This window comes from Rattus norvegicus, chromosome 5 (genome assembly GCF_036323735.1).
Source record: "Rattus norvegicus strain BN/NHsdMcwi chromosome 5, GRCr8, whole genome shotgun sequence".
NCBI classification, from domain to species: Eukaryota; Metazoa; Chordata; class Mammalia; order Rodentia; family Muridae; genus Rattus; species Rattus norvegicus.
In genome coordinates this window covers 153,036,525-153,061,075 of record NC_086023.1, presented here as the reverse complement: position 1 = coordinate 153,061,075, position 24,551 = coordinate 153,036,525, and the positions used below count along the sequence as shown (strand labels likewise).

The following is a 24,551-nucleotide window of genomic DNA, read 5'->3' as shown; positions in this document are numbered from 1 at the left end:
ACACCCACGTGCCCTGCTTCCTGCCTCTCCTGTGCAGGGCTCCCCTGCAAATCCTACCCCAGGCCAGGCTGAGGGGGCCGGGGATAGTTTGTGTTGTGTAGGACAGGAAGCTGAAGATCTGTGAGGCTCATAGTTCTAGCTCCTGGTTTGCTGGAGGCCTTCCCATCAATCCAGGCAGCTGCTCAGGCTGTAATTGTAATGGCTTCCATCACGAAAGTTCTTCCCTCAGGCCAGATACTGTCCCCAGTGAGCTTGAGCTTGGTGGGATCCTCCCATTTGAAGCTGAGGTGCACGGTAGTGGTCCTGAGTTAGGGACTAGCAAAAGACATTCTCAGTGGCACTCCCACAGTTTGATCTCATCCCCGCCCCGCCTCGTTTCTCTGATCTCTTAAGAAATACGCAAATATTCTCTGCTCAGTCCTATAGACCACATCACTCCATAGCTCTGAAAACTTCAGCTCAAAGATGGTCTTTAAGTAAGGTCTGAAAGAACATATTTCCAAATATGAATTCGTTCAAATATATGTCCACATCAGAGAAAGGTGGATATTCTAACCCAAAATCTAGTGTATTCTCACAAACCCTCCCTTAAGTCCTCCAGACCAAGGTAGATAAAATCAAGTTTACAAGCATCATGGAGTGCTTGAAAGATTAACCAATACACGGGTTTTGCTGGCAGCAGGCCAGGGGTTTAACTCAATACAGGCGGAGGGGTTAGAAGTTAAGTAGTTACAACTGTTGACAAGTGCCTGCCACTGGCTGGGGACTATTTGTCACTGACCTCCTACCAGAGGGTCCACTTTCACACCACTGCCCTGGAGGCAGACTTACACAGCCCAGTACCCTGAGGCTAATTGATGCCACTCTGGGAAACAGACAACCCTACCCTGCAGTTGCCAGAGCACACCTCTCTCCTCCCCATCCAGCCCTGCTCTCTGGCTGATCTCCAGTCTCCTGCCCCCAGGATAAAGGTTACCTGGGAATGCAGTGTCCTGCCAGCCAGGCCCCAGCCTCAGGGAGCCCCAGCTCCAACCTTTTCCCCAAAAGAAGGTGCTGCTGGTGCTGATACAGATGACAGAGGTAGCCCGTGGGCTTCTCAGGCTCACGACTGTCCCCACCGCCCTTCCCAGAGTCCTCACATCTACTGAGTTCTTGCCCAAACATAGATTTTGGCTCCCTTCCCTCTCCCACTAACGTGTATTTATAGGATTTTGTGGCTTTTTTCCCCTATCCTGAAAAGTGATATCATAGAAATACAAAGGTCTAGATTAAAGCCTGAGCTCTGCCATCTCCTAACTGTGGCTTCAAAAGAATAGCTTTATGTCTTTGAACTTAGCTTCTCCATTCTATGAACCGGTGAGGCGTAGCCGTTAAGAACCCAGTCTTCAGGTCCAATTAATTCCTGTGTAAGAGCAACGTCCTGCACAGGAAAGTGTCCAGCAAAGCCTGAGGGATGAGAGATGAATGGATATGAGGAGGGAGGATGGAGGAAGGAGATGTGGGGAGAATGGATGGATAGATGGATGGGTGGGTGGATGGATGGACAGATGGATGAATGGTTGGGTAGAAAGGATGGATGGATGGATGGATGGATGGATGGATGGATGGATGGATGGATAGGTGGGCAGATGGACAGATGGATGGATGAATGGATTAATGTATGGACAGATGAATGGATGGATGGATGGATGGATGGATGGATGGACACATAGGTGAACAGATGAATGCATGGGCAGATGGATGGATAGATGGATGGATGGACAGAGAGATGGGTAAATGGTTGATTGCATATGCCCAATTCCATTCCTGCTCAGAAGCTCATCAGGGAAGGGACAAAGTGAGGCTCAGGTCACCTCTGGGTGGCTTTTCATCAGGGAGGCAGGGTTCTCTTGACATGCACTATGACTCTGGCCCTGTCAGGGTCCATGGCCGTGGAGGGTATGCTTCTTGAGCTTCAAGTCCCTGACCTGAGGGTGGGGGCTGCTGCCTTCCAGTGTATTATTCAACCCCCTAAGATCTCAGCCTGACAGGAATCAACTGAGAGGCGTGTTGTATGGCTCCGGCCTCTGGCTCAGGCCAGCACACCTGAGCAGCTCGGTGTAGCCTTTCGTTAAACCCAGACTAATCCACCTCCTGAGCTTGAATTTAGTCTGAGCCCCCAGTCAAATGACTGAGCACGTCGTATCTCTCCCAGAGCTCCATGCTAGCCGCTCAAAAGCATCCACGTTCAGCTCAGCAGAAGGGACGCAAGCCACCAGCAGGCACCAGCGTGGTGTGGCTGGCCGGCTAGGCTCTGAGCCGAGACTTGGCCGCTGGGAGTCTCCGTCTTACAGCCTGGTCTTGGGGGTCACAGAAAGCTACTGAGGCGCCTGCAGCACTGCTTTCAAACTTGTCGCTCCGAGGGCCACGGCACGTAGCAACCAAGTCTCCCTCCTCTCTCTCTTCCAGAATCCTGGTCAACATGGACAACAACATCATCCAGCATTACAGCAACCACGTGGCCTTCCTGCTGGACATGGGTGAGCTGGATGGCAAGATTCAGATTATCCTGAAGGAGCTATGAGGGCCCAGCCTCAAGCACCCCACACTCAGGGCCCAGCTCGAGCCTCGGCTTTCAACCTCTTCTGTGTGTCAGCTGTTACTTGAAATGCCTCTCTCAGGGGGAAGCGCTCTCGTAAGCAACAAACTCAGTGACGTCCGAACCAGGGAGAGACCAAGAAGGTTCCAGGATCTAAATGCCCTACCCAGACTTGAACTCACTTCAGAGAGCTTCCTGCAAATACCCAAACCCCCACCCCCCAGAGACAGGGGCTCTGATCAGCACAGACTGCCTGCTTTCTCTTCTAAGTCTCACCGCAGAGGCCCTCACAGGGGACGGTGGTCACACCGCCCTCTCTGCAGGGCTATATCAGTTGTCTCGACTGGTTCTGACCCTCACTCTGCATCCTCCCGCCAACTTCAGACCAAAGAGTTCTCGCAATTAACTCGAAAATGCCTTTATGAGGTCATTGGAGAGGAAACTTTCTTAGTGGCTTCCTTGTACAAGATGTAAGTCGCCGTCGTTGAGCAGAAAGGAACCAACACCCTTGCCATCTACTGTTGTACACATTTCTTATTTACAGTTTTCATCATGTGATATATATATATATAAGTATATATTGTGTATATATATGCAACATTTTGTATGTTCGTGTTACATTTTTATCATTTCAAAAATATGTATTTCATATTCGCTGAACTATTTTTTTAGCTGTTATTCGAGTATGCATTTTGTATATCATAGGGTTTAGTAATAAAAGCCTACCTGTGCACACTTCCCCGGCTTTCACGTGCTCCTTCCCTCTGTGAGACTCCAGTGACCCAGAAGAGAGGCTGGGGGTGGGGAGTGGGGAGGAGGCCCTTCCTCTTTCTCTCTTCACTGTGCCCTTGTCCCAGGGCTTCTTGTCCTATGTGTGAAGGCTGGCAATGGGCATGACACATTCACCCCGACAGGCCTTAGAATCCTTGTGGTCTCACAAGAGTCATGAGGAGGATCCTTGATGGTGAAAAGTTCACAATGGCAGTGATGAGTCCCTCACTGCTAGGCCAGTGGACAGTGCTCAAAGCTGGGACCCATGCAACCAAGACCTGGGCCAACTCTGCCACCACTGCTCAGGTTAACACTTTGTCTGGATTCAACTCAAACTGCCCCAAAGGCAACTACACATCACTTCCCTCCTGGGCAGCAGTGACATCACATTTGGTACCTTGAAGAGAATCATGTGTGCCAGCATCTAGGTCTCTGGGGCAAGGGGCAACTTCAAACCGAGCCCCGTATCCTCCTAGGACTAGATCAGGACAACCTTCCCTCCCGCACTCCCTCCTGCCTCCTTCCTTTCTTCCTTTTCACAGTTGTATCTACACCTTTTCCTTAGCAATAAAAGTGGTGTGGCCCTCACTGGCTTTAGCTGTCCCTCAGAGCCTTGGGCTCTCCAGTGAATCTCAAAGATCCAGGCCGTCAGGAAGGGTCAACACCCCTGCCTTTGGTCCCAGAAAGCTCTGCTTCCTATGAATTAGATTTTCTTATGACTGCACACGACTTTTTTTTTAAGATTTATTTATTTTATGTATGTGAGTACACTGTCACTGTCTCAGACACACCAGAAGAGGGCATCAGATCTCATTACAGATGGTTGTGAGCCACCATGTGGTTGCTGGGAATTGAACTCAGGACCTCTGGAAGAGCAGTCAGTGCTCTTAACCGCTGAGCCGTCTCTCCAGCCCTGCACACGACTTTTTAAAACTGTTTATGTGTACGGGTGTTTTGCTGGCACGTGTGTCTTTGTTTGTATACTTATATTTGTTTGCTTTCTTGGTTGGTTAGTTTTTAAAGTTTAAAAACCAAAATTCATTCGTCCATCCGGACACAACCAATCCCGATCTAAGGTCTTTTGAACATTAAGGCCGAAGAAGATCCAAGATGAACACAAATCTGTATTCTAACGCTGGGCTCTGCATTGCCCACGCTTACCCATGCTGCACCGTGGCTGGTGTGCCCTGCTGAAGGGACACCGAAGCGCCGGGGTTGCATCCTCACAGTCAGATCTCCCTGCTGCTGAGACACCACTCTGCAACCGAGCGGAGTCATCCAAGCGGAGTCACGTGTGAAGGTGACACGACAGGAGAACAAAGCGGCTGACAGTGCAAGCACATCCAAGACTCCTAACTTCCTGTAACCGTTTCTGCCCAGAGTGAGGAGGAAGCCCGGGCAGGGCAAGAGGGAGATGTTAACCTCACTGGCGTATTGAAATCATCTGGGCAGCCTCTACGCTGCCTTCTTCTCTAAATCAGTGTTCTGGATGAAGGCCCAGACAATGGCCCTTTGTGAAGTTCCCTAGGTGATCACAGGGTGCAATCGAAGCTGAGGTCCACTGCTCCAAAAAGGCGCTGGTGCCTTTGGGTCTCTGTAGCTTCCACATGTGCACAGCAGAACCGGAATCGGCAGCCTTGGAACACGCAGCTGTCGAGCATAGCACGGGTGCTGGAAGCCTCTGCACTCTGCATTGCTAGCCTCCAGCAAGACACCGGGATGGAGCTAGGGGTTCTCAAGCTACAAAAGACACTTGGTCACCAAGGACAGCGCTCTACCGGCTTTGAAAAGATTGGCCCTGCCCTTTGAGAGAGTCAGGGTTGGGGGCCAGGCTGCCAATTACAAGACTGAAATGAGAAGCTAGGAAGAAGGGAGAGGGCAGCTGTTACCAGTGGGGAGAACACTACCTGTCTGCAGGTAACTGCTGCCAGCAGATTTACAGCAAGGAGTGAGGGGAAGAATGAGGGAGGGAGGTGCTCTCCTCACAGTGTGAAAAACCATTGTGACTGAAACAACTTGGAGGGGAAAGGGTTTATTCAGCTTAGACTTCCACACCTCTGCTCATCACCGAAGGAAGTCAGGACTGGAACTCACACAGGGTAGGAACCTGGAGGCAGGAGCTGATGCAGAGGCCATGGAGGCGTGCTGCTTACTGGCTTGCTCGCCGCGGCTTGCTCACTTTGTTTCCTTATAGAACTCAGGATGACCAGCTCAGGGACGGCCCCACCCACACTGGGCTGGACCTTCCCACATCACTAATTAAGAAAATCCCCTGCAGGCTTGCCTGCAGCCTGATTTTTATGGAAGCATTTTCTCAGACTTTCTTTTTTTTTTTTTGGTTCTTTTTTTTCGGAGCTGGGGACCGAACCCAGGGCCTTGCGCTTCCTAGGCAAGCGCTCTACCACTGAGCTAAATCCCCAACCCCAGGTTCTGGACTTTCAAATGACTCTAGCTTGTGTCAAGTTGACAGAAAACTAGCTAGCACAGGAGGAGAGAGGGGAGAAAGGAATGGGGAGAGGGAAGGAGGGAAATTAACGAAAAGTCTGATGAACACGTGAAAGAAGCAAGATGAAGAACGGAGTGTGTATCAGATGCAGCTACTCTGAGCTCTGCAGGATTGATGTCACCTGGGGCATGCATAAGTGCCCCGCCCCAGGCCTGTGACGTCTGTATTCTAACCCGATAACTGAGGGGCTTGCCTGTGCATTATCATTTGGGAAGCACTTTGATAAGAGAGCTGTGCATCCCAGTCTGGCTAGCCCCAGCCCGGTCCCACACAGGACTTTATAGGTCAGCCTGCTGCTGCATGGCTGTGATCCCAGCACTCGGGATGCTAAAGCCAAGAGGCTCTGGAGTTCAAGGACAGTTGGACAACAGAGGGAGGCGTTGTATTAAAAAAAAACAAAAAACAAAAAACAAAAAACCAAATACAAAAAAGAAAAAAGAACTTTAATAACAGCGTCTGGATTTGAGGCTGGGAGTGTCTGTGAGGCTTGGACAGAAGACTCAGCCTCAGTGTGGATGGCACCATCTCATGGACGGGGGACCAGATGGAATGAGGAGGAAGGAGAAAGCCAGCTGGTGCCAGCATTCCCACCTCTCTGCTTCCTGTGCCATCCTTAGCGTTCTTAGCTTAATTCACTCCTGCTAACACATCCTGAGCTGTCCCGACCCCCACCACGGTCCCCACCACAGGGGTGGGGGCGCTGTACCCTCACACTCTGAGCCAAGATTCACCCTTCCTCCTACAAGTTACCTCTGTCAGACAGTCTTGTCAAGTGACGAGAAAAGTAACTGATCCCATGCCCCAAATCAATTAAATCAGAAGTTTGAGATTCAAGCTTAGCGTGATCTTGGTGTGGAACCTCTTTCTGCTCCTAGATGAACCTATCATCCGTCTGAGGGTTGAGTCAGAATCCTGAGGAGCCTAGGACATTTGAGTGTCTAAAGACCATTACATGGACCATCTGAGCTTAGGGCCTCAGCCCAGCCTCGGCAGCAATGGTGAATTCTGGCAGGTCTGGTCAGCTGGCCCTCTCACCCCCTCAGAGTGGCCTGTTTCCTTGTCTACTTGGAGAGACAATAATCGCTCGGTGGAGCTTCATGATGTCTGAAGAGGCCTGACACGATTTCCTGTAGGACCCTCCACTCAACATTCCCAGGACCAGGACACTCCATGTGCTAAGCCTGGGTCAGAGGGGCCTGGATGGGATCCCCTGACCTGGATCACTTTGGATCTGGCCCTGTGGTTGAGAATCTGTGGCCAGGCACACAGGCATCTTCAAGTTCTGAATGTCAGCTCTGAACGGTCTAGAACATCTAAAATGGAAATAGAGGGCCCACCCAAGAGTCTCCTCTTTAATAAATTTTACAGTCAACTGCAGCCATCCTTAGAGATATCATGTCCAAAAAACGGAAACGAAACAAAACAGTCTTAAAACTCCCGTGACGGGGTTGGGGATTTGGCTCAGTGGTAGAGCGCTTGCCTAGGGAGCGCAAGGCCCTGGGTTCGGTCCCCAGCTCCGGAAAAAAAAAAAAAAAAAAAAAAAAGAACCAAAAACAAAACTCCCGTGACTCCGACACCCATTAATGTGCTGGATGCTAGCACGTTAGGTGACTCAGCTCATGCCTGACCAATTCCACCCACACACCAGAAGACCTGAAGGTGTAGACTTTGAAGTCCTGGTTCCAACTGAGTTCTGCCCACAGAGGAGAGCCAAGGATCAGAGCAGGAGCCCAAGGTCAGAATCCCTTAAGCTTCCCAGAGTAGACCAGGCTACCTTGCCATTCCAATCCCCTGGCTTTCGGGAATCTGAAGATCACAAAGAGCACAGCTTCTGTGAGAAGCAAGAATTTCATTTAATTGAATATGTTTCTCTACCCCTTCCCTCCCTCTTTCTCATGTCCTCCCCCCACCCCACCCCCGCCAGTCCAGATGGGAAGCCCAGGAGGCAGAGTTCCCAGAAAATGTCAAGGAAGGGGCCTTGGGAAGAGAGACGCCCAGGCAGGTGTTGTGGAAGGGAATCAGGGGGCTGGAGGAGGGAGGTGGAACCTGTGAGGATCCCATTTAGGAAAGTGGCAGAAGTTATCAATGTCCGGAATAGGAAAGGGTGTAAGAGGTGAAGAGAACGGGAGAGGTAAGGGGCAAATTTCATCTCCGTTCTTGGTCAGCTCTCCCTTTAGCCACTTGAGGCAAGCTACGGTCTGTCAGGGACACCGTCCAACTTGGTAACTGATGCCTACTCAGAAACAGAGTAGGAAGGCAGGAAGGCGGCAGAGACCAGGCAGAGGCAATGTTGAGGAGGTGAGAACACGAAGACAGGAGACCCAGAGGTCCTCCCAGCCCTGGGGACTGTGGTTCCAGGCCTCTAGCTCCAGGTAGACGTTCTGCCTTGCCTGCTGATGACTCCAGAGTCTGTGAGTCCGCGGTGTGATGAGTGGCTCATGACTAGTTTCCATGTTCTTGCTGGGTAATGGCAAGGCACGGCTGAGGGCGGGGGTGTCCAGGGAATATCCCCGTGCCTCTGCTGCAGGCACCTCTGAGCCTTCTTGCCACCCAGAAGACAAGGACAAGCTGGATGACTTGCTTCTAATTTACCGCAGGCCGCCTTAGCAGGGCACTGGGACTCCACATTAGAGTCAATGCCCCAAGAGTCCTTATCTCTGGGAAGGAGGGTCATCAGAACCAGCTTGAAGGTTGACACGGAGGTAGCCAGAGAGCTCTGCTTGGGGTGAGTCAGGGGGACCATGGGGGGTCACAGGGGTGGCCAGTCTCCAGAAGGCAGCTCCAGACAGGATGTGACCCTGGGCTGGGTGACGTAGAGGGAAGGCATGTTCTCTTGATAGGTGTCCTGGGGAGCGGGGTCAGGAGGCCTGGTGGGCTGAGCCTCTTTCTCCCGCTCTGCCCCTGTGTCATCACTACACTGCAGGAATCCATTTATTGTCTTCATTGTAGAGGAAGGACTGCTTCCCCGGAATCTCTGGCTTGTATGAGGCTGAAGGGAGAGAAAGAAACAGCATCAAAAGAGAGAGGTGACTGGAAGGGCGGATCCGAGCTGCGAAGGGCTCCCTCACCCTGCGCCTAGGTGTCGAGGGACAGAGAGGGGAAGCAACTGGCCTTGTGTTGCCTGGCTCTTATTTGTAAAGGGTAGGGGCAGAGGTCACCTTCGGATGTCTTCCTTCTTTTGTTTATTTTGAGAGAAGGTCTCTCATCAAAACTTCAGCTCCATCTGTCTCCATCCTTGGTCATAGGCGCACACCATTGACTTTGGCTCTTGCGTGGGTGCTGGGGATTCGAGCCCAGTCCTCGTTCTCATACAGTAAGCACCTGACCTGCCGAGCCATCTCCCCAGCCCTGGGACATGGCTCTCAGCTAGCCGAGACTGGCCTCTGGACTGTGGCTTCTGGCATTCTTCAACTCTTTATATTTTCTTTTTCATCTTTTTTTAAAAAAGATTTATCCATTTATTATATATAAGTACACTGTAACTGTCCTCAGACACAGCAGAAGAGGGCATCAGATCCCATTACAGATGGTTGTGAGCCACCATGTGGTTGTTGGGAATTGAACTCAGGACCTCTGGAAGAGCAGTCAGTGCTCTTAACCACTGAGCCATCTCTCCAGCCCTATACTTCCTTAACAGAATCAACTTTATCTACAAGATCACTTTCTAGAAAATGTAAAATGGACACTTGAGGTAAAACGGTACTCTCAAAGAACAGAGGGCTTAAGTCGGTAGAGTTTTGTGTTAGTTCAAACATTTCCAGGAAACTGAAAGCTATGGCCACCATGGACATATGTCTCTAGTAAACAAGTCTTCTGAGGCACAGGACCAGAATCTCTCCCATGTCTTCTCAGGAAGCTACAGAGGGGAGGTCGTGGGTCCAGGCAGACCCATGCCTGCTAGAGGCACGTATGTTCGTCCCCCCAGCATACTCTTGGGATATTGTAACGCGGAGGTGACTACAGCAGGAGGAGTGGCCTGTTGGGTCCATGCTTCAGGAGTCCATGCAGCCTTCTCAGACACTATTCCAAGAGGACCCGGAAAAACAGCTTGACACGGAGTCCCAACCATCCCTGGGCCTCCAGAGCTCCTGTGTTAGACGCTGTTCTCCTGGCCTGACCACATACCCTCCAGGGTAATGCCCATCAGTGCTTACCAAAAGGCGAGTGTGAAAGACAAGGTGGCTGCCATGATCATTCTGCCTTCCTGTCCCTGTGCACACGCACATTGCACATGCCAACAGCTCTTGCCATTGTCAGAGAGAGGTAAGGGGTGCTTTAGAGAGCGGCAGACAGGTGGAGGAGCCCAGAGACCACCCATCACTGTGGATTGCAGGGTGGAATCTCTGGGGATAGGAACCTGCCCATCTTGGTGGAATGGACCCCTCAGGATGCTAACTGTCAGGGAGATCTACCCTCAGCTCATGGGTAGGGAAGGAAGGAGCTACGTGGCATCAGAGAGCCACTCCATCAGACCGGCTCTGGTGTCTGTCGCAAACAAGATACAGCAGCAGGAGACCTGTGGTGGTTTGAGTATGTTTGGCCTCCATAGATTCATCTGTTTCAAAACTTGGCCATAGGGATGGGCACTATTAGGAGGTGTGGCCTTACTGGAGTGGGTGTGGCCTCCTTGGAGGACGTGTGTCACTGTGTAGGCGGGCTTAAAGGTCTCCTATGCTCAAGCTCCAGCCAGGGTGGAATCGGAGGCTCTTCCTGGCTGCTTTCAGATCAAGATGTAGAACTCTCAGCTCCTCCAGCACCCTCTCTGCCTGCGTGCTGCCTACTTCCCACCATGATGATAATGGGCTGAACCTCTGAAACCGTAAGCCAGTCCTGTTTAAATGTTTTCCTTTATAAGAGTTGCCTTGGTCATGGTGCCCCTTCCCAGCAATGAAACCCTAAGACGAGACCCCACCTGGAGACTTAAGCCCACCACAAATGTCCCAAGCAGGAGGCAGCTTACCTTTCAGGCCTTACCTGTCTTTAAAATTCCTTGGCCAGTCTAGACTAGAGGCTTAAATATCTTTAAGAATAAGACGTTTTCTGAGAACTTTATAAATGCTGTGACCACTTCCTTTTAAAACAATGTCTGGGGCTCGAGCGATGGCTCAGTCAAGTAACTGCTGTACAAGCATGGACCTTAGCTCCCTGGAGCCCATGGGGAAAGCCAGGGTCACGGGCGTGCGCGTGTCACCTAACACTGGTGGCCCAAAGACAGGCAGATCCCTGAAGCTCACTGGTCAGCTGCCTAGTAGAATCAATGTGCTTTGGCTTCAGGGAGAGACCTTGTGTCCAAAAAATAAAATAGCTTTTGAGATGACTCATTCACTTATTGCCAAGCCTGACAGCCTGAGTCCAATCCCCGGAGTCCACAGGTTGTCCTCTGACATCCATACAGGTCATGGCACAAGAGTGCACGTATGCGTGTTTGTCACACACACACACACACACACACACACACACACACACACACACACACACACTAAAAGGAGCGGAGAGAAGAGAAGAGAGGAGGAGAGGGGAGGAGAGGGGAGAGGGCAGGGGAGGGCTGGGAGGTGCACACCTTAGCAGCACAGTCACCACCAACCAGGAGCTCTGAACTCTTTCACATCCCCAGCCATGGTTTTAAATCCAAAGCCCCCTTTCTGTTCAGAAACAAAACATTCTAGTATTCTGAACTGTGAGCCAATGGCCTGCTAAGCCCACCTCTCCCTTGGAACTGTTTAGCAAATAGCCCATAAACGGGTGGCATCTGATGGCCTCAGAACAGCACACTGTTGTGGAAAGAGTTGGGTTCTCAGTTCTCTGACCTGGGCCGGGAAGGGTTGGCTTGGATGACTTCACTGGCCACCGGCTGGTGTTGGACACAAACGATGCCGTGGAGATAAAGTGCTTGGGAGGCCCCTGGTAGTTCACGATCTCGTACTGACCAGGACCAGGCAGAGGTGGCTTTTCGGGTAGAGGCAGTGGTTGGGCAGAAAAGTTCAGGAGTGTGGTTTTCCTTTGGAAAAGACAAAATGGGAAGATGTCACCACAGCAGCCTCGCGGGGGGAAAGTTAATGTCTATAAAGCACAGGCAACGCCAGGGCTCCCCCAAGGGTCTGTGAGGGGCTCACCTTGGGCAATATCCTAGCTCAGTTGCTTATGAGCCTAGGACCTCTGGGCCTCAGTTTCCTCATCTGTATAATGGTAACCAAACCACACAGGCTTGCCTGGGTTCAATGAGGTGTAGTATCTAAACCATGGTCCTGGGGTGGTGAGAGCACAGACACATCTCTGTCCCAGACATCTGTTGCTGAGCACATCGGGAAACCCAGGTAGCACTGATTGTATGTGCTGTCTGGGCTTAACTGCTAGTCTGGCAGGAGCTCTGAGAACTGATTCCTGGGTGAAAAGAGGCTTTGATGAGCCACTAGTGATGTCTGCATAGCCAGGTACCAGGAACCCCCATCTTTCCTTCCAGGGAGTCATTGGTCCACAACTGGCAGATTTCTCGACATTCCAGAACCCTGCTAGCTCGTTGTCCCTTAAGGCTGCAGACTGTAGACTGGAGTGGAAAGGCACGGGGCTGGGAATCTAGAACAAGACACTCGCTGCTTGTATTGTAACTGTTTCAGACTGTCATCTTTCCTTTGGGAAAGGGAAGTCATTAAATAAAGCTAAACGGCCCCTGCTGGAGTCCAAGCCCACGTGACAATCCTGGAAGCATTTATAAGCTGGTGGAGTTGGACTAGAGAGCCTTTGACAACTGTTCTCGCACCGCAACCTACAGTATAAAGGTTACCAGGTGTCCTGGGATCCTCTGGGGAGTCAAGCCACTGTACAAAGGGAACACCTCACACCTGACGTTTCTCCTGAAAGGGACACCATGCCAGAAAGCAGTGCGGAAGATCTGGCTCCCAAGACCCTGCTGACTTCCGGCATCTACCTTCTCAACTCCAGTGAGCCAGGACACTGACGGCTTGCTAAGGGAGCTGATGTGCAGAGAGACAGACACAGTACAGTATGTACAGTCAGAGCCCGTTACTGGGACGTGGTTTTGTAGAACTGGTCCTTTAGTCCCAGGATTTGGAGACGCGCCATGACAGAGGTGTCTAGGTTTCAGGGTCACCCACAAGGAGTACGAATTCTAGTCGTGCTACTGACTGGCTGTGGGGTCATACAAAGACCTATATCTGAATCAGGAAGGGAGAACCCCTGCTCTTTGTAGGGGAGCCATAAAAACAACAGAGAAGGTAGGTGTGTGAAGCATCTCCCAATGAGCCAGTGTGTAGTCAGCACTCACACTAGGGCCGCTCTGCCGTGTGGGGAATTGCCCACTGTTAGGGAGGCCATGGTAGGCCACCTCACTCTACCTGAGGTTTGACCTCTGTAACCGCTGGCTTGAATGTTTATATTAGAACAAGAGATATCCACGGGAAGGAGGTAATAGGTACCTATCAGCTTCACAAGGAAGACCTGGCTTTAGGGTCTGGTCAAGAACCTTTCTCTGTATCAGTAAATGTTACTTCACCCCTGTTCTGGCTGTGACCCCTTCCCCAAGGCACCCTGAGAAATTTCATGGATGTGTGTTTAAGTGGCTGTATTTTGAGACAGACCTGACTCCTGGAAGTCAGATCTGGAACAAGCCAACTACCAGATGAAGTTGTTCATCAGTCTGGAGCACCCCAAGCCCAAGAGTCCCCATCCAGGGAAGACTAGGAGGTGTTTGCTTGCCAGAGACTGATGCAGGCTGAGCCCACATCACATACCTGCACATTTGGTTGGACTGGCCCCTTCCTGCACCTCTTGGAGTACTAGGGATAGATACCCTTCCCCCTCTCAGAGTACTAGGGACGCCCTGCCCCCTCAGAGTACTAGGGACGCCCCGTTTCCTCAGCAGAATGCCAGGCTCTCTGGCGAGCACCAGCAGGGTGCTCTGGTCAGGCACACTTAGGAGTCTAGGCTTCTCTGACTAGACACTGATCTTGAGGGCTGGGTAGTCTACAGTTGTGGCTTGAACGTCCACTTTCCTGCTCATGTTCTTGAGGAAGTGACCACCTCAGGCCACGCACTAGGAGCAACAACTTTCACTCCTGTGCTGAACAGAAACTGCTAGAAAGGGAAACGTAAAAGTCCTGACCACACACATGCCCACAATCCCAGCACTTGGGTAGCTGAAACAGGAGGATTACCACAAACCTGAGGCAGGGGAGGGGCAGCCTGGGCTATATTGTGAAGCTCTTATGGAAACAGGAGGGCAGAGGTGATTCCTATGAGGGGATCCAAACCTGCGCTCAGGAAGAGGTCAGCAGGAACCCTTCAGGTAGGGAGGGGAGGAAGGGCACTCCAGCAACAGCCACACAGGGGTGGACGTGGTAGAGGGAGCAGCCAGCCTCAGCCCTTCCCTGATGTCTGGGCTCCATTACCTTCTTATCCCCACACCCGACTTTTCTCTGTAGTTCAGCATGGGGCTGGGCGCCTCGAAGTTGAATAAGGGCAAAGTCATCTCTACAGCATGAGGCAAGAAGCAAGCAAGCACAGTGGGAGTGTGTGTGTGTGTGTGTGTGTGCGCGCGCACACGTGTGTGTGTATATATGTGTGTGTGCACGCACAGATGGGTGTGAGTGTGCTTGTGTAGGTGTGTGTGTGTATGTCTGCGATTTTGTCTCTGTGTGTATAAATGTGTATGTGTCTATGTGTGTGGGGTTATGTATGTATATGTGTATATGCGTGTGCATGGGTGGGCATATATATGTATGTGTGTGGGTTGGGTGTATGTGTCTATGTGTCTGTGTGTATGTGTCTCTGTGTACAGGTGTTTATATGTGTGTACGTGTGTACATATGAGTATTGTGTATGTATGTGTGTATATGTATATATGTATGCGCATGTATGTGTGTGTATATGTGTGTATGTGTGTGGGTATGAGTGTGTGTGTGCGTGTGTGTGTCTATGTATCTGTGTCTGTATGTGTCTATGTGTCTGTGTTTCTGTGTGTGTATGAGTGCATGTGTGCGTGTGTGCGTGTGTGTGTGTGTGTGTGTGTGTATGTGCGCGTGCGTGCGTGCACGCGTGCAGATTGGATAGAGCTGGCTGTTCCTACAGGAAGGAGAAGCATGAGCAAAGGCCAGGATGGAAGCAGTGTTATTCTAGATCTTTCTAGGAGGCAAACGTGACTGAAAAGCCATTAATAAGAGAGCTCCCTTTAACTTCGCATTGGGCCTGTGAGGGGTAGTTGCAGGGAGAATGGTAAGAAACGAGAGAACAACCTAGAAATGATGGTGGGATAGAGAGATGAAGGCAGGTACTGTCGTCTTCTCCTATGTCTGAAACCCTGGTGGTGGTGGTAGGGGGGTGGGACGAAGGTGATGGAGTCCAGACACCAGATTCCCCCTCCTGGCTCCCCCCCACAGCTCGCTCCTGGTGGTGAGGAGCAGTTGTGAAATCGCTGAGATTCAGTGGCCACGCCCAGGATGGCCAGCAATGCTGTGTGACCAGCCTTTGATGGGTTTTGACTTAGTAATGAATGAAAACATCTATTAAACTCTCCCAGGAGCCACAGCAGGACTAAGCACACTCTGGTTTCCCAGGGACCCCTTTGTCAATGGCTCAGAGATAATGGATGTCTTCAAGGTCACAGCAGGTCACTTGTAGAAGGCACCTAGGACCCCTGGGACACTCCCAGACACAGGTTCTCTGCCTCAGGGATTCCCAGGTTTGGGAAGGATAAAGGGGCAATTTCTCACAATTCTTCTCCACATTAAAGGGAGAGTGATTGCCTCTGGGTGGAATGCGGTATCTGTTCGGCAGGGTAGGGTAGCAGTGACAGATAGCTGCCTGGGAAGAGGCATCCCACAGTGAATGACAATCCCCGTTCCCCAGGGAACCTGAGGTGGGCCTGAGCATAATTACTGAACTGGAGCCTGGCCAAGGGGCTTGATTCTCTGGAGCTACCCTTGACGGGACAGCATACTGTGCAAAGCTGGTGACTTAGAGAATCCAGGAAGTGGTCAGAGAGGAGTCTCCAGGTGTTCCTCTGCTTGGCATCGGGGGGGGGGGGGGGGGGTTGGGGGGGAGGGCCTAGAAGGACCCCATTCAAAGGCTCTTGCCCTGCCTCACTGAGTCACATCCCCAGGTACTGAGGAATTCGAGAAGTGAAACCCTGGCTGACACCTGCTTTTAGAGACAGGGTTTCTCTGTGTAGCCCTGGCTGTCCTAGAACTCACTCTGTAGATCAGGCTGGCCTCGAACTCAGAGATCCAAATGCCTCAGCCTCCAGAGTGCTGGGATGAAAGGCGTGCACTTAGGAAGCGCAAGGCCCTAGGTTCGGTCCCCAGCTCCGGAAAAAAAGAAGCAAAAAAAAAAAAAAAAAAGAAAGAAAGAAAGAAAGGCGTGCGCCACCACTGTCCAGCTCTCGCTTCACAAGCTGAGACAAACTGTGTAACAAATCCTCTTAGCTTTGAGTCAAGGACGAGAACACCCACACGTTCCTTGGCCACATCTCATGAGGCACAAGTGGCCGCCTCACGTGTGGCACTGCCCTACGGCTGCCATTCAGAGAGCTCAGGGGTAGGTCCTCCTCATTAAAGCTTCCAGACCCGGGCTGCGGGTTTGAGCCACTGTGCCAAATGGCGGCTGCACCCTACTTCCGCAGGGTCCAGCATAATCTCAGCTGTAGTGAGTAAGATCCAGATGTCTGAGGCAGCAGACGCCTCTCCCAGTTTGAACATTAGGTAATGCATCAAAACACCACATGGTCCCCATAAATTTGCATGGCTTTTATGGGCCAACTGGGAAGAAAGTAAGAACTGTTTCCAAGTTCTGCTTCACTCAGCTTCCCGGGAGCCACAGCAGAGAAGTCCTCAGCAATGAGGCAAGGCAGGCAGGGAGCCTCCATAGGGGACAGTCCTCTGCCCACAAGCCTGCCCCTTACTGCAACAGGCTGCCCCACCCCCACCCCTGACAGACCAAGGAACAGTTTGTGTGCAGAGGCAGCTCAAGCCAGCCTGAGAGCATGAGTCTCTGACCTTTAGAGAGGGACTAGCCATCCTAGTCCTCTGGGAAGGAGCATGCAGAATCACAGAGGGAACTTTTGTCTGAGCCTGAGTTCCTTCTCCAGCTCCGATTTGACTTGACAGAGCCCTGCCTTCCCGCCCCGTGCCCCAGGCTTATGGCCCAATGTTTCCAGCCTCCTCCCAGTTGCCTGGGTTAGCCTAGCCCACAGCAGCCATGGACCTGACCCCTGCCTTGCCTCTGTGGAGGGGCTCAGGTGTCCACACGCTCAGCCCTGACCCTGAAGTCACCCTTCCAATGGCTGGACCTGCAAGACAGGATCGAATGGGAGGTGAAGCCGCCGACAGTGAAAAGATCAACCCGTGTGGTTGGTTCTAAAAGCTCTACGGCCACATGAGGAAGCCTTAAACCCCGAATACCCTTGAGTCTCTTAGATGAAAGCAGCATTAGAAATGGCTTATAGAGGGGTTGGGGATTTAGCTCAGTGGTAGAGCGCTTGCCTAACAAGCGCAAGGCCCTGGGTTCGGTCCCCAGCTCCAAAAGAAAAAAAAAAGAAAAAAAAAAAAAGAAATGGCTTATAGAGAGGTTGGAGAGAGGGTTCAGTGACAAAGAGCACTTGTTCTTGCGGAGGACTGGGCTTAGGATCCCAGCACCCACAAGGCAGCTAACAGCCAGCTATGGCTACAGTTCCAGAGGACCCATCGCCCTCTTCTGACCTCCGTGGGTATTGCAGAGACATGGTACACAGGCATACATGTAGGCAAAACCCCTCTACACATAAATTAACAATAAAAAAATTCAAATGGTTGTCTCTCTTGGCCTCCCATCCCTGCTTTGGTGAAGCAGGAGCTGGCTATATAACCCTGACAGATTTTGAATTCTCAATCCTCCTGCCTCAGCCTCCAAAGGGCTAGGATTACAAGTGTGCACCAACGAACCCAGCTCTGTTTCTCTTTAACTTTGTGTGATTATTAAGTCACCATGTGCACCTTTTGTGTGCCTGACAAATTTTTAATTCTGAAAGCAACCCTGGAAGACACGAATTAGACCCATTCATCTCTGCAGATAAAGGTACAGGAGCTCAGAGTGTATGGTGCATACTGCTCAAGGGCCAAAGGTCAGATCCAGCAGTTCCTGTTCAGAGCACCCCTCCTGAGTGTGTCCCCACTCCTGTCTTTCCCCCCAGCACAGGGAAGACTCCACATTATAAAAGCAGAACCACCATGACCCCAGGAGAAGCCAGCTTCGAGGGGGACTCAGGAAAAGCCTGGCACCTCAAACACGGGTCTCTCTGGCAGGAGGTGAGCTGTGAAGACTCAGGCAAATCCCTCCACCTTGCTGAAGATCCTTCCTCTAGTGACTCTGCCACTGGCTTGGGAAGGCATGTTCCTAACACAGGCGTTACTCAGTTAAAGTCGTATACTCTCTGATGGCTAATTGGGCACTGTACCATGGTGCCCCACCCCCACCCCGTCCCATCTGGGACTGAGTCCTGCTAAGTGGTGCCATCTCACCCTGCCCCTCCAAGGGTCCCCTGGAGCTACCAGAGAAAGAAAACGCAGGACTCACGGGAGATGAGATTTTCTCAGAATCTTGGTTTGATCGTTCGGGTTGTAGTAACCAGGCCCCGGGCCTGTTGAAGTCGGTTTTAATCCACGGCCAGTTTTGGACTTGAAGCAGGACACTAAGACCTTTGGCGACTCCCTCACCAGGGACTCATTGACATCGTAATGCCCTGAACAGAGAGGAACATGGACATGGGATGAGACACTTCCTGGATCAGGGGAAAGCAGCACCTGCCACCAGTTCCTCAGTGCCACAGGCATTTCACAGCAACATGGTGACAGTGTCACCTCAGCGGGTCAACTGGGAAGGTTGCCTGTGTGGGCTGACAGTCAGATTGCCACTTGGAGAACACACTTCAACCTGTGGGCCTCAGAGCAGCCTGGCTGGCTGGATCTCACTGTTTCAAACCATACCTGGGGCCCTGCAGCCCAGAGATAGGAATTAACGAGCCAGAGGACTTCCAGCCAGCCAGATACCTTAGGGACGTCCCAACACTGGTGCAGCCCATACTGACACAACTTCCCCCTCCTGCACTGTCTCCTGGGAGGTTCTAATAGCTGAACACGATCTTCACAGTTTGTATTCGTGCAATAAGAAAAGGGTGTGTAAATGTGTGTCTGTGTGTCTATGTATCTCTGTGTGTGTCTATGTATTTATATGCCTCTGCATTTGTCTGTTATGCATACATGTATGTATGTATGTATATATGTGCACATATGCACATCTGTGTGCACACAAGACCAGAGCTGCCCTTCCCTTGTTCTACCACCTTCTGCGTTATTTCCTGAAACAGAGACCTCTCATTGACTAGGCTGGTGGCCAACAAAACTTCTCTGTCACAACACTGGAGTTTTGGGTGCATGTGTGTCCACGCTCGGCTTTTTATACGGGTAATAGGGATTTAATCTCAGCTCCTTGGGTCTATACAGCAGGTACCCCTACCTGAGGAGCCACCTTCTCGGCCCCCCAGCAATAGGTTCTTTAAAGAAAAATTTAACTTTGTTATTTTTAGGTGTCTCTGTTTGCACGTGGGCACACAGGGTCCCTGGAGCGGTCCGATCTGTGACCCACCTGAGATGGAATCTAGGAGCCGACCTTGGGTCCTCTGGAAGAGCAGCAAGTGCTCTTAACCGCTGTGTCATCTCTTCAGCCCCTACGTGATATTACTGAGAATCTGCTGTGTGGAAAAAAAAGTCTAGCTCCTGCTAAAGCAGTGTTTCTCAACCTGTGGGTCGAGGCCCCTTCGAGAGTCAAATGACCTTTTCACAGGGGTCACCTAAGATCGTCTGAAAACACAGGTATTTACATTACAGCCCATAAGTGGCAAAATTACAGTTATGAAGTAGCAATGGTTGGGGCCACCAGGACATGCAGAACTGTATTAAAGGGTCGCAGCGTCAGGAAGGCTGAGAACCCCTACCCTAGAGGTGCCCTATGTTCTTGTCTTTTTTTTAACATACATTTATTTATTTATTTATTTATTTATTTATTTATTTATTTAATGTATATGAGTACACTGTAGCTCTCTTCAGACACACCAGAAGAGGGCGTCAGATCTCATTACAGATGGTTGTGAGCCACCATGTGGTTGCTGGGATTTGAACTCAGGACCTCTGGAAGAGCAGTCAGTGCTCTTAACCACTGAGCCATCTCTCCAGTCCCTAATGCTCTTGTCTTAAGAAACCACAATCAAATCTACTTGTTTGTCCACAGAGTTCCCAGGAGGGGAGACTGGCCTGAGCTGGAGGGGAGAGCAGGGAGCAGTCTCACCCCCTAAGGCTGCCACCGACACCTGTCACAGTGCTCCACACTTCCCAGCACTCGGGAACTAGGGGACTCACTCAACAGAAGAGGTGGGAGCGAGGCATGCTGGGAGCAGGCAGCACGGCAGGGACTAGGTCAGCAGGGGAAGGCAAGCTCCACAGTGACACGGAAAGCCACTTGTGGATGGCTTGGGAGTTTTGTTTGTTTGGGTGTGCTTTCAGTTATCTGTGTGTGTGCTCGCACGTGTGTTAGTGTGTGCTCACCTGTGTGTGCTGGTGCACGTGCAGGCCAGACTTCCACTTCTCAATCCCCCTCTGCTTTTTACAATTCTTTTCACTTGTTTACTTATTGTGTGTGTTGTGTATTTACAGATTACCACAGCACATTCGTGGAGGTCAGAGGACAACTTGAGGGAGTTGGGTCTCCACCATTTAGTCCTGAGAGCTGAACTCAGGTCACCAGGCCAGACAGCAAATACCTTGGCCTGCTGGGCCATCTCATCAGCCTTCACATCACTGTCACCATCAGCAGCAGCAGCAGCAGCAGCACCACCACCACCACCACCATCATCATCACCACCACCATCAAAGCAGCAGCAGCAGCAGCAGCAGCAGCAGCAGCACCACCACCACCATCATCACCACCATCACCACCACCATCACCACCATCACCATCATCATCATCATCACCACCACCACCATCACCATCATCATCATCACCATCATCACCATCATCACCATCACCATCACCATCACCATCATCATAGCATGATCTCTTACTGAACCTAGAGTCCTAGGTTTGGCTAGACTGGCTGTCTGGAAAGCCCCAAGGATCTTCCTGTTTCTGCCTCCCCAACTCTGACATCAGAGGAACCTGCCTCCCCACCGGGCTTTTTCACTTGGTGATGGAATCCAAGCCCTTGGGCCTGTTCTTGACAAGAGCAACCACTCTGCCAAGCGAGTCATCTCCTAGCCCCACCCACTTTCAAAAACAGAAACTCCTAACAATCCTCCTGCCTCCGTCTCCCAAACATTGGGGTTACAGGTGCCACATACTAATATATTTTTAAAGACATGCATGAATACATACACACGAAACTTGAAAGTCTATGTACACGTGACATAATGACATCCATGTCTAAGTGACCAGGACTAAATCAAGGTAGGACGAGGTGGGGCCCAAGAGGGGTCATGGCAGGAAAGAAACTGAGTAGAGTTGGTGGGATCCAGGAAAGGGGGAACAGAGTTTAGTGGTGGTGGCCTTGGAGGGACGATAGTTCAAGTTTCTAAAGCCCTGCAGATCTGGCTGTGTTCTGTCTGGCCTTTTGCTCTAGAGCTCCACAGCCCTCGCTGGCCTCACACTTAAGGCCCTCTTCCAGCTTCTGTCTTCCCAGATGTTGACTGCTCTAAACAGATTTCACTTTTCTATTGACAAAGTGGTTTGGAGAACACAGCTGACGCTATAAGATGTCAGCACCATCATCTCCAGGGCACAGAGAAGAGGGTGGATGCCCTCTGCGGAACAAAAGAAATGGTCTGGCTGTCCGGCTGTATTGAAGAGCCGCTGGGTCCCGTTCTTTGTTAGAGGGGACCCTGGAAGCCTCTGAGAGGGCTTAGTGACTGGGATGCTCTGTCTCAGGGCTCTGTGGTGGGGCCTCTGGCTAAACCCCAAGGGTTCCAGCTTTGTTCTGCTGTATAAACAAACAAGGAGGGGCTTTGTGCAGATGGTGCAAGGATGGGGGGAGGGGCCGCACTGAGCCTCCTAATTAGCGCTGGTTTTGTTACTCAGCTTCAGCCTGATCTTCTGGCTTTAATCTGGATTTGCTGAAATCTGACATGCCCTGCAATTTTCTCCACACCCTATGCCTTCCTGCCCCTCCTCTGGGTTCTGGGCCCCAAGTTCCAGGCTTGGCTGGGTAAGGCTGGCGAGGTCGGGCATGAGGACTCTTCTGGAGCCCTCTGAGTTAATCTACTGGGACTAGCGCTCCGGGATGGAAGTGTGGGCACCCAGGGGTACCACCACCTTTTGGAATACAGGCAAGCTCAGATGTGTTACTGGATCCTGGTTCCAGAAGGCACCAAGGACCAGAAGGGAAGCGGGGGTTTGATCAGGCACCTTTGAGCTCAGGTGTGCTATTTAGTGCCTTGTGACACTGGACAGGTTTTTGTAACTCCCTGAGTATCTTCTTCCATAAATGAGTACAGGACTACGGGCACAGGCAGGCAAAACACTCCCTTTGAGATAAATGCAGTCAGCACCTGGCCATTTAGGAGATGGTGAAGTGACCTCTGAGGCAGTGTCACCTTCTCTCTCCCTCCCTGTTAGTGGCCTGCTGACGTCACTTTTCCACCTGCTGTCCAAGCGCTGCTGTGCCTGGTCCTAGAAGGCCAAGACGACTAAGGCCAAGATGGCCGCTTAGCGGACAAGCACAGAACCACTGGGTTCCTTATCCTCTCTGTTCGGCACTTTCTCTGCCTCCACGACCCCAACTCCACAACCAAGCATCTTCTGAACAGGCTCCCTGTAGAGAGGTGGGCACCAGAACACCAAAGCCATAGCAGGGACTCAAAGTCAAGGGCAGAGACAAGCAGCTGCTTACCCGGTGCTGGCCCTCCTGGTTCAGAGGAGGGAACGAATCCTCTCGGCGTTTTCGATAGAAACCCGGCTCGAGCGCAGACATTGTTTCTCTGTTTGCAGATGGAGATGGAGGCCTGTGCGGGAGAAAATCCACCCCGCATGTTCAGTGCCCGCCTGTGCTCTGTCTTTGTCACACTGCCTGGGACAGGTGGCAAATATGAGCCAAATTTAAGCCTGGCCTTCTTGGATGGAGAATCGACATCATGAGCTGAAAAAGATGGCTCCGCTGTGCCCTTACCTAGTTCAAGTGCTCTGTGACAAACATGAGCATGCGCGCATGCACGCGCGCACGGCACGGTGAAACCAGAGGAGAATGGCTTAGCCCCTCTCCTGCCTGGCCAAGACTGTGGGGCCCCGCTCAGATAGTCTCATCTCTCTGAGCCTAAGTTTTCTCTCTCTCTGTAAAATGCATCTGATGATCCCCACTCTGCTCTGGAGCATTATTGGGGGCAGGGGAGGATACCACAAACCATCCAGAAAAAGGGGTTTGTTTCTTCTCGGTGCTGGGGTCTTGGGCGCCACCGGCCAGCTGCACCCACTGCCCTTGGGAGGAAGGGTTTTCGCTGAGTGTGGGTTGCTGCTACACGTGTTCTCATTTCTTTTGCCGTCATTTTTTTGCCTTTCCAGGACATGTCCCCTATCTGGTCCCTGGCTGCATTCTTCTCTGTACAAACAGTGCGCTAAACACGCCATCCAGGGTTACCCGGAGTCCTATCGCTCAAGATTCTAATCAAAACTGCAGTCACTCTCTTCTCTCTGCTTTTCTGGACGGACCAGAAATTAAGAATTTTGGCTGATCCACGCAATATACATATGAGGACGTCCCATGGGTTCAGAACTCTAGAAACGATGGGGGTTGGTGGGTGGGTCTCGGGGACAGGGGAGGCTGAGATCATGCTTCTGTTATGCACGAATGACAAATATTTGGAGTGCCAATTTGTAGTCAGTCTCCTGTATTCGTTAGATAACAGAAGCAATAAAAATTGTGTCCAAGAGTGCTGGGAATATTTGCTGAATGAGTGAAACTATTTGCTGGAGGCTGGGATGGCTTGATTCTCCCTGATACTTCTTTGTTTAAAAAAAAGTTTCTTGAGAAATGCAGGTGGCATTTTGGTTTTGTGCTCACGGCGGTGGAGGAATGTAGCTTTTCCCAGGGTCCTGATGGCAGGTTGCGCGCAGGGAGCTCCTACACAAAGACCAGATGGGCAGGCTAATTACTGGACAGGAGAGGGCCAGGCCTAGAGAGAAGATAATGACAGCTCCCACACCAAAAGACTCCAAAAGAGAACCCAAGACTGAGGCCAGGCAAGTTGCTCGGTGCGCAGCATGGCTAACGGGATTACGATTACGGCTGTTGGGCTTCTTGCCTGATGTCGCCACCATTGTTCTCTGGGCTGGGGAAAAACCTCCTGCAGACAAAACAGTTCCCCACCTTTGTTCTTTCCTCAGACAGAAACCTGTGGAAAATGGAACATTTTTGTCTACCTGTGAGTCCACAGGAAGATCTCTCCATTAGACTAAGAAAATACTCAGCAGGTAAACACTGAACAGAGCCGGGCTGTCGAGAGGAAGTCCAGATGTAGCCGAGCAGAAAATACACCTGGACCCTGTACAGGGTGACTTCAAAACGGAAGGGAGGGGTGTGTGTGTGTGTGTGTGTCTGAAGCCCCTGAAGATATTGCACCTGGCTCTTGGCGACATTTGCCTTGGGAACCCACATTATAAGGGAATTAGCAT

At 51.3% G+C, this 24,551-nt stretch overlaps 2 protein-coding genes across 16 annotated transcripts in view; one reads left to right on the top strand and one right to left on the bottom strand.

Moving 5' to 3' along the window:
• Positions 1 to 3,316, top strand: part of Grhl3 (grainyhead-like transcription factor 3) — a 32,131-nt gene extending 28,815 nt beyond the window's left edge. For both annotated transcript variants that reach the window (NM_001415834.1, NM_001415833.1), the window contains exon 16: positions 2,449 to 3,316. In NM_001415834.1, the coding sequence (NP_001402763.1) occupies positions 2,449 to 2,563 (115 nt within the window). In that variant the 3' untranslated portion in view covers positions 2,564 to 3,316. The remainder of the gene's footprint in view (positions 1 to 2,448) is intronic.
• Positions 3,317 to 7,684: 4,368 nt separating this feature from the next.
• Stpg1 (sperm-tail PG-rich repeat containing 1) overlaps positions 7,685 to 24,551 on the bottom strand; it is a 52,729-nt gene continuing 35,862 nt past the window's right edge. For 13 of the 14 annotated variants that reach the window (XM_017593586.3, XM_063288275.1, XM_017593587.3 and 10 more), the window contains 4 exons: positions 22,777 to 22,888; positions 18,417 to 18,582; positions 11,663 to 11,853; positions 7,690 to 8,844 (listed from right to left, as the gene is read on the bottom strand). In XM_017593586.3, coding sequence (XP_017449075.1) covers positions 8,768 to 8,844; positions 11,663 to 11,853; positions 18,417 to 18,582; positions 22,777 to 22,888 — 546 coding nt within the window. In that variant the 3' untranslated portion in view covers positions 7,690 to 8,767. Of the gene's footprint in view, positions 8,845 to 11,662; positions 11,854 to 18,416; positions 18,583 to 22,776; positions 22,889 to 24,551 lie in introns of all 14 variants that reach the window. The other variant, NM_001025772.1, reaches the window with a different exon arrangement.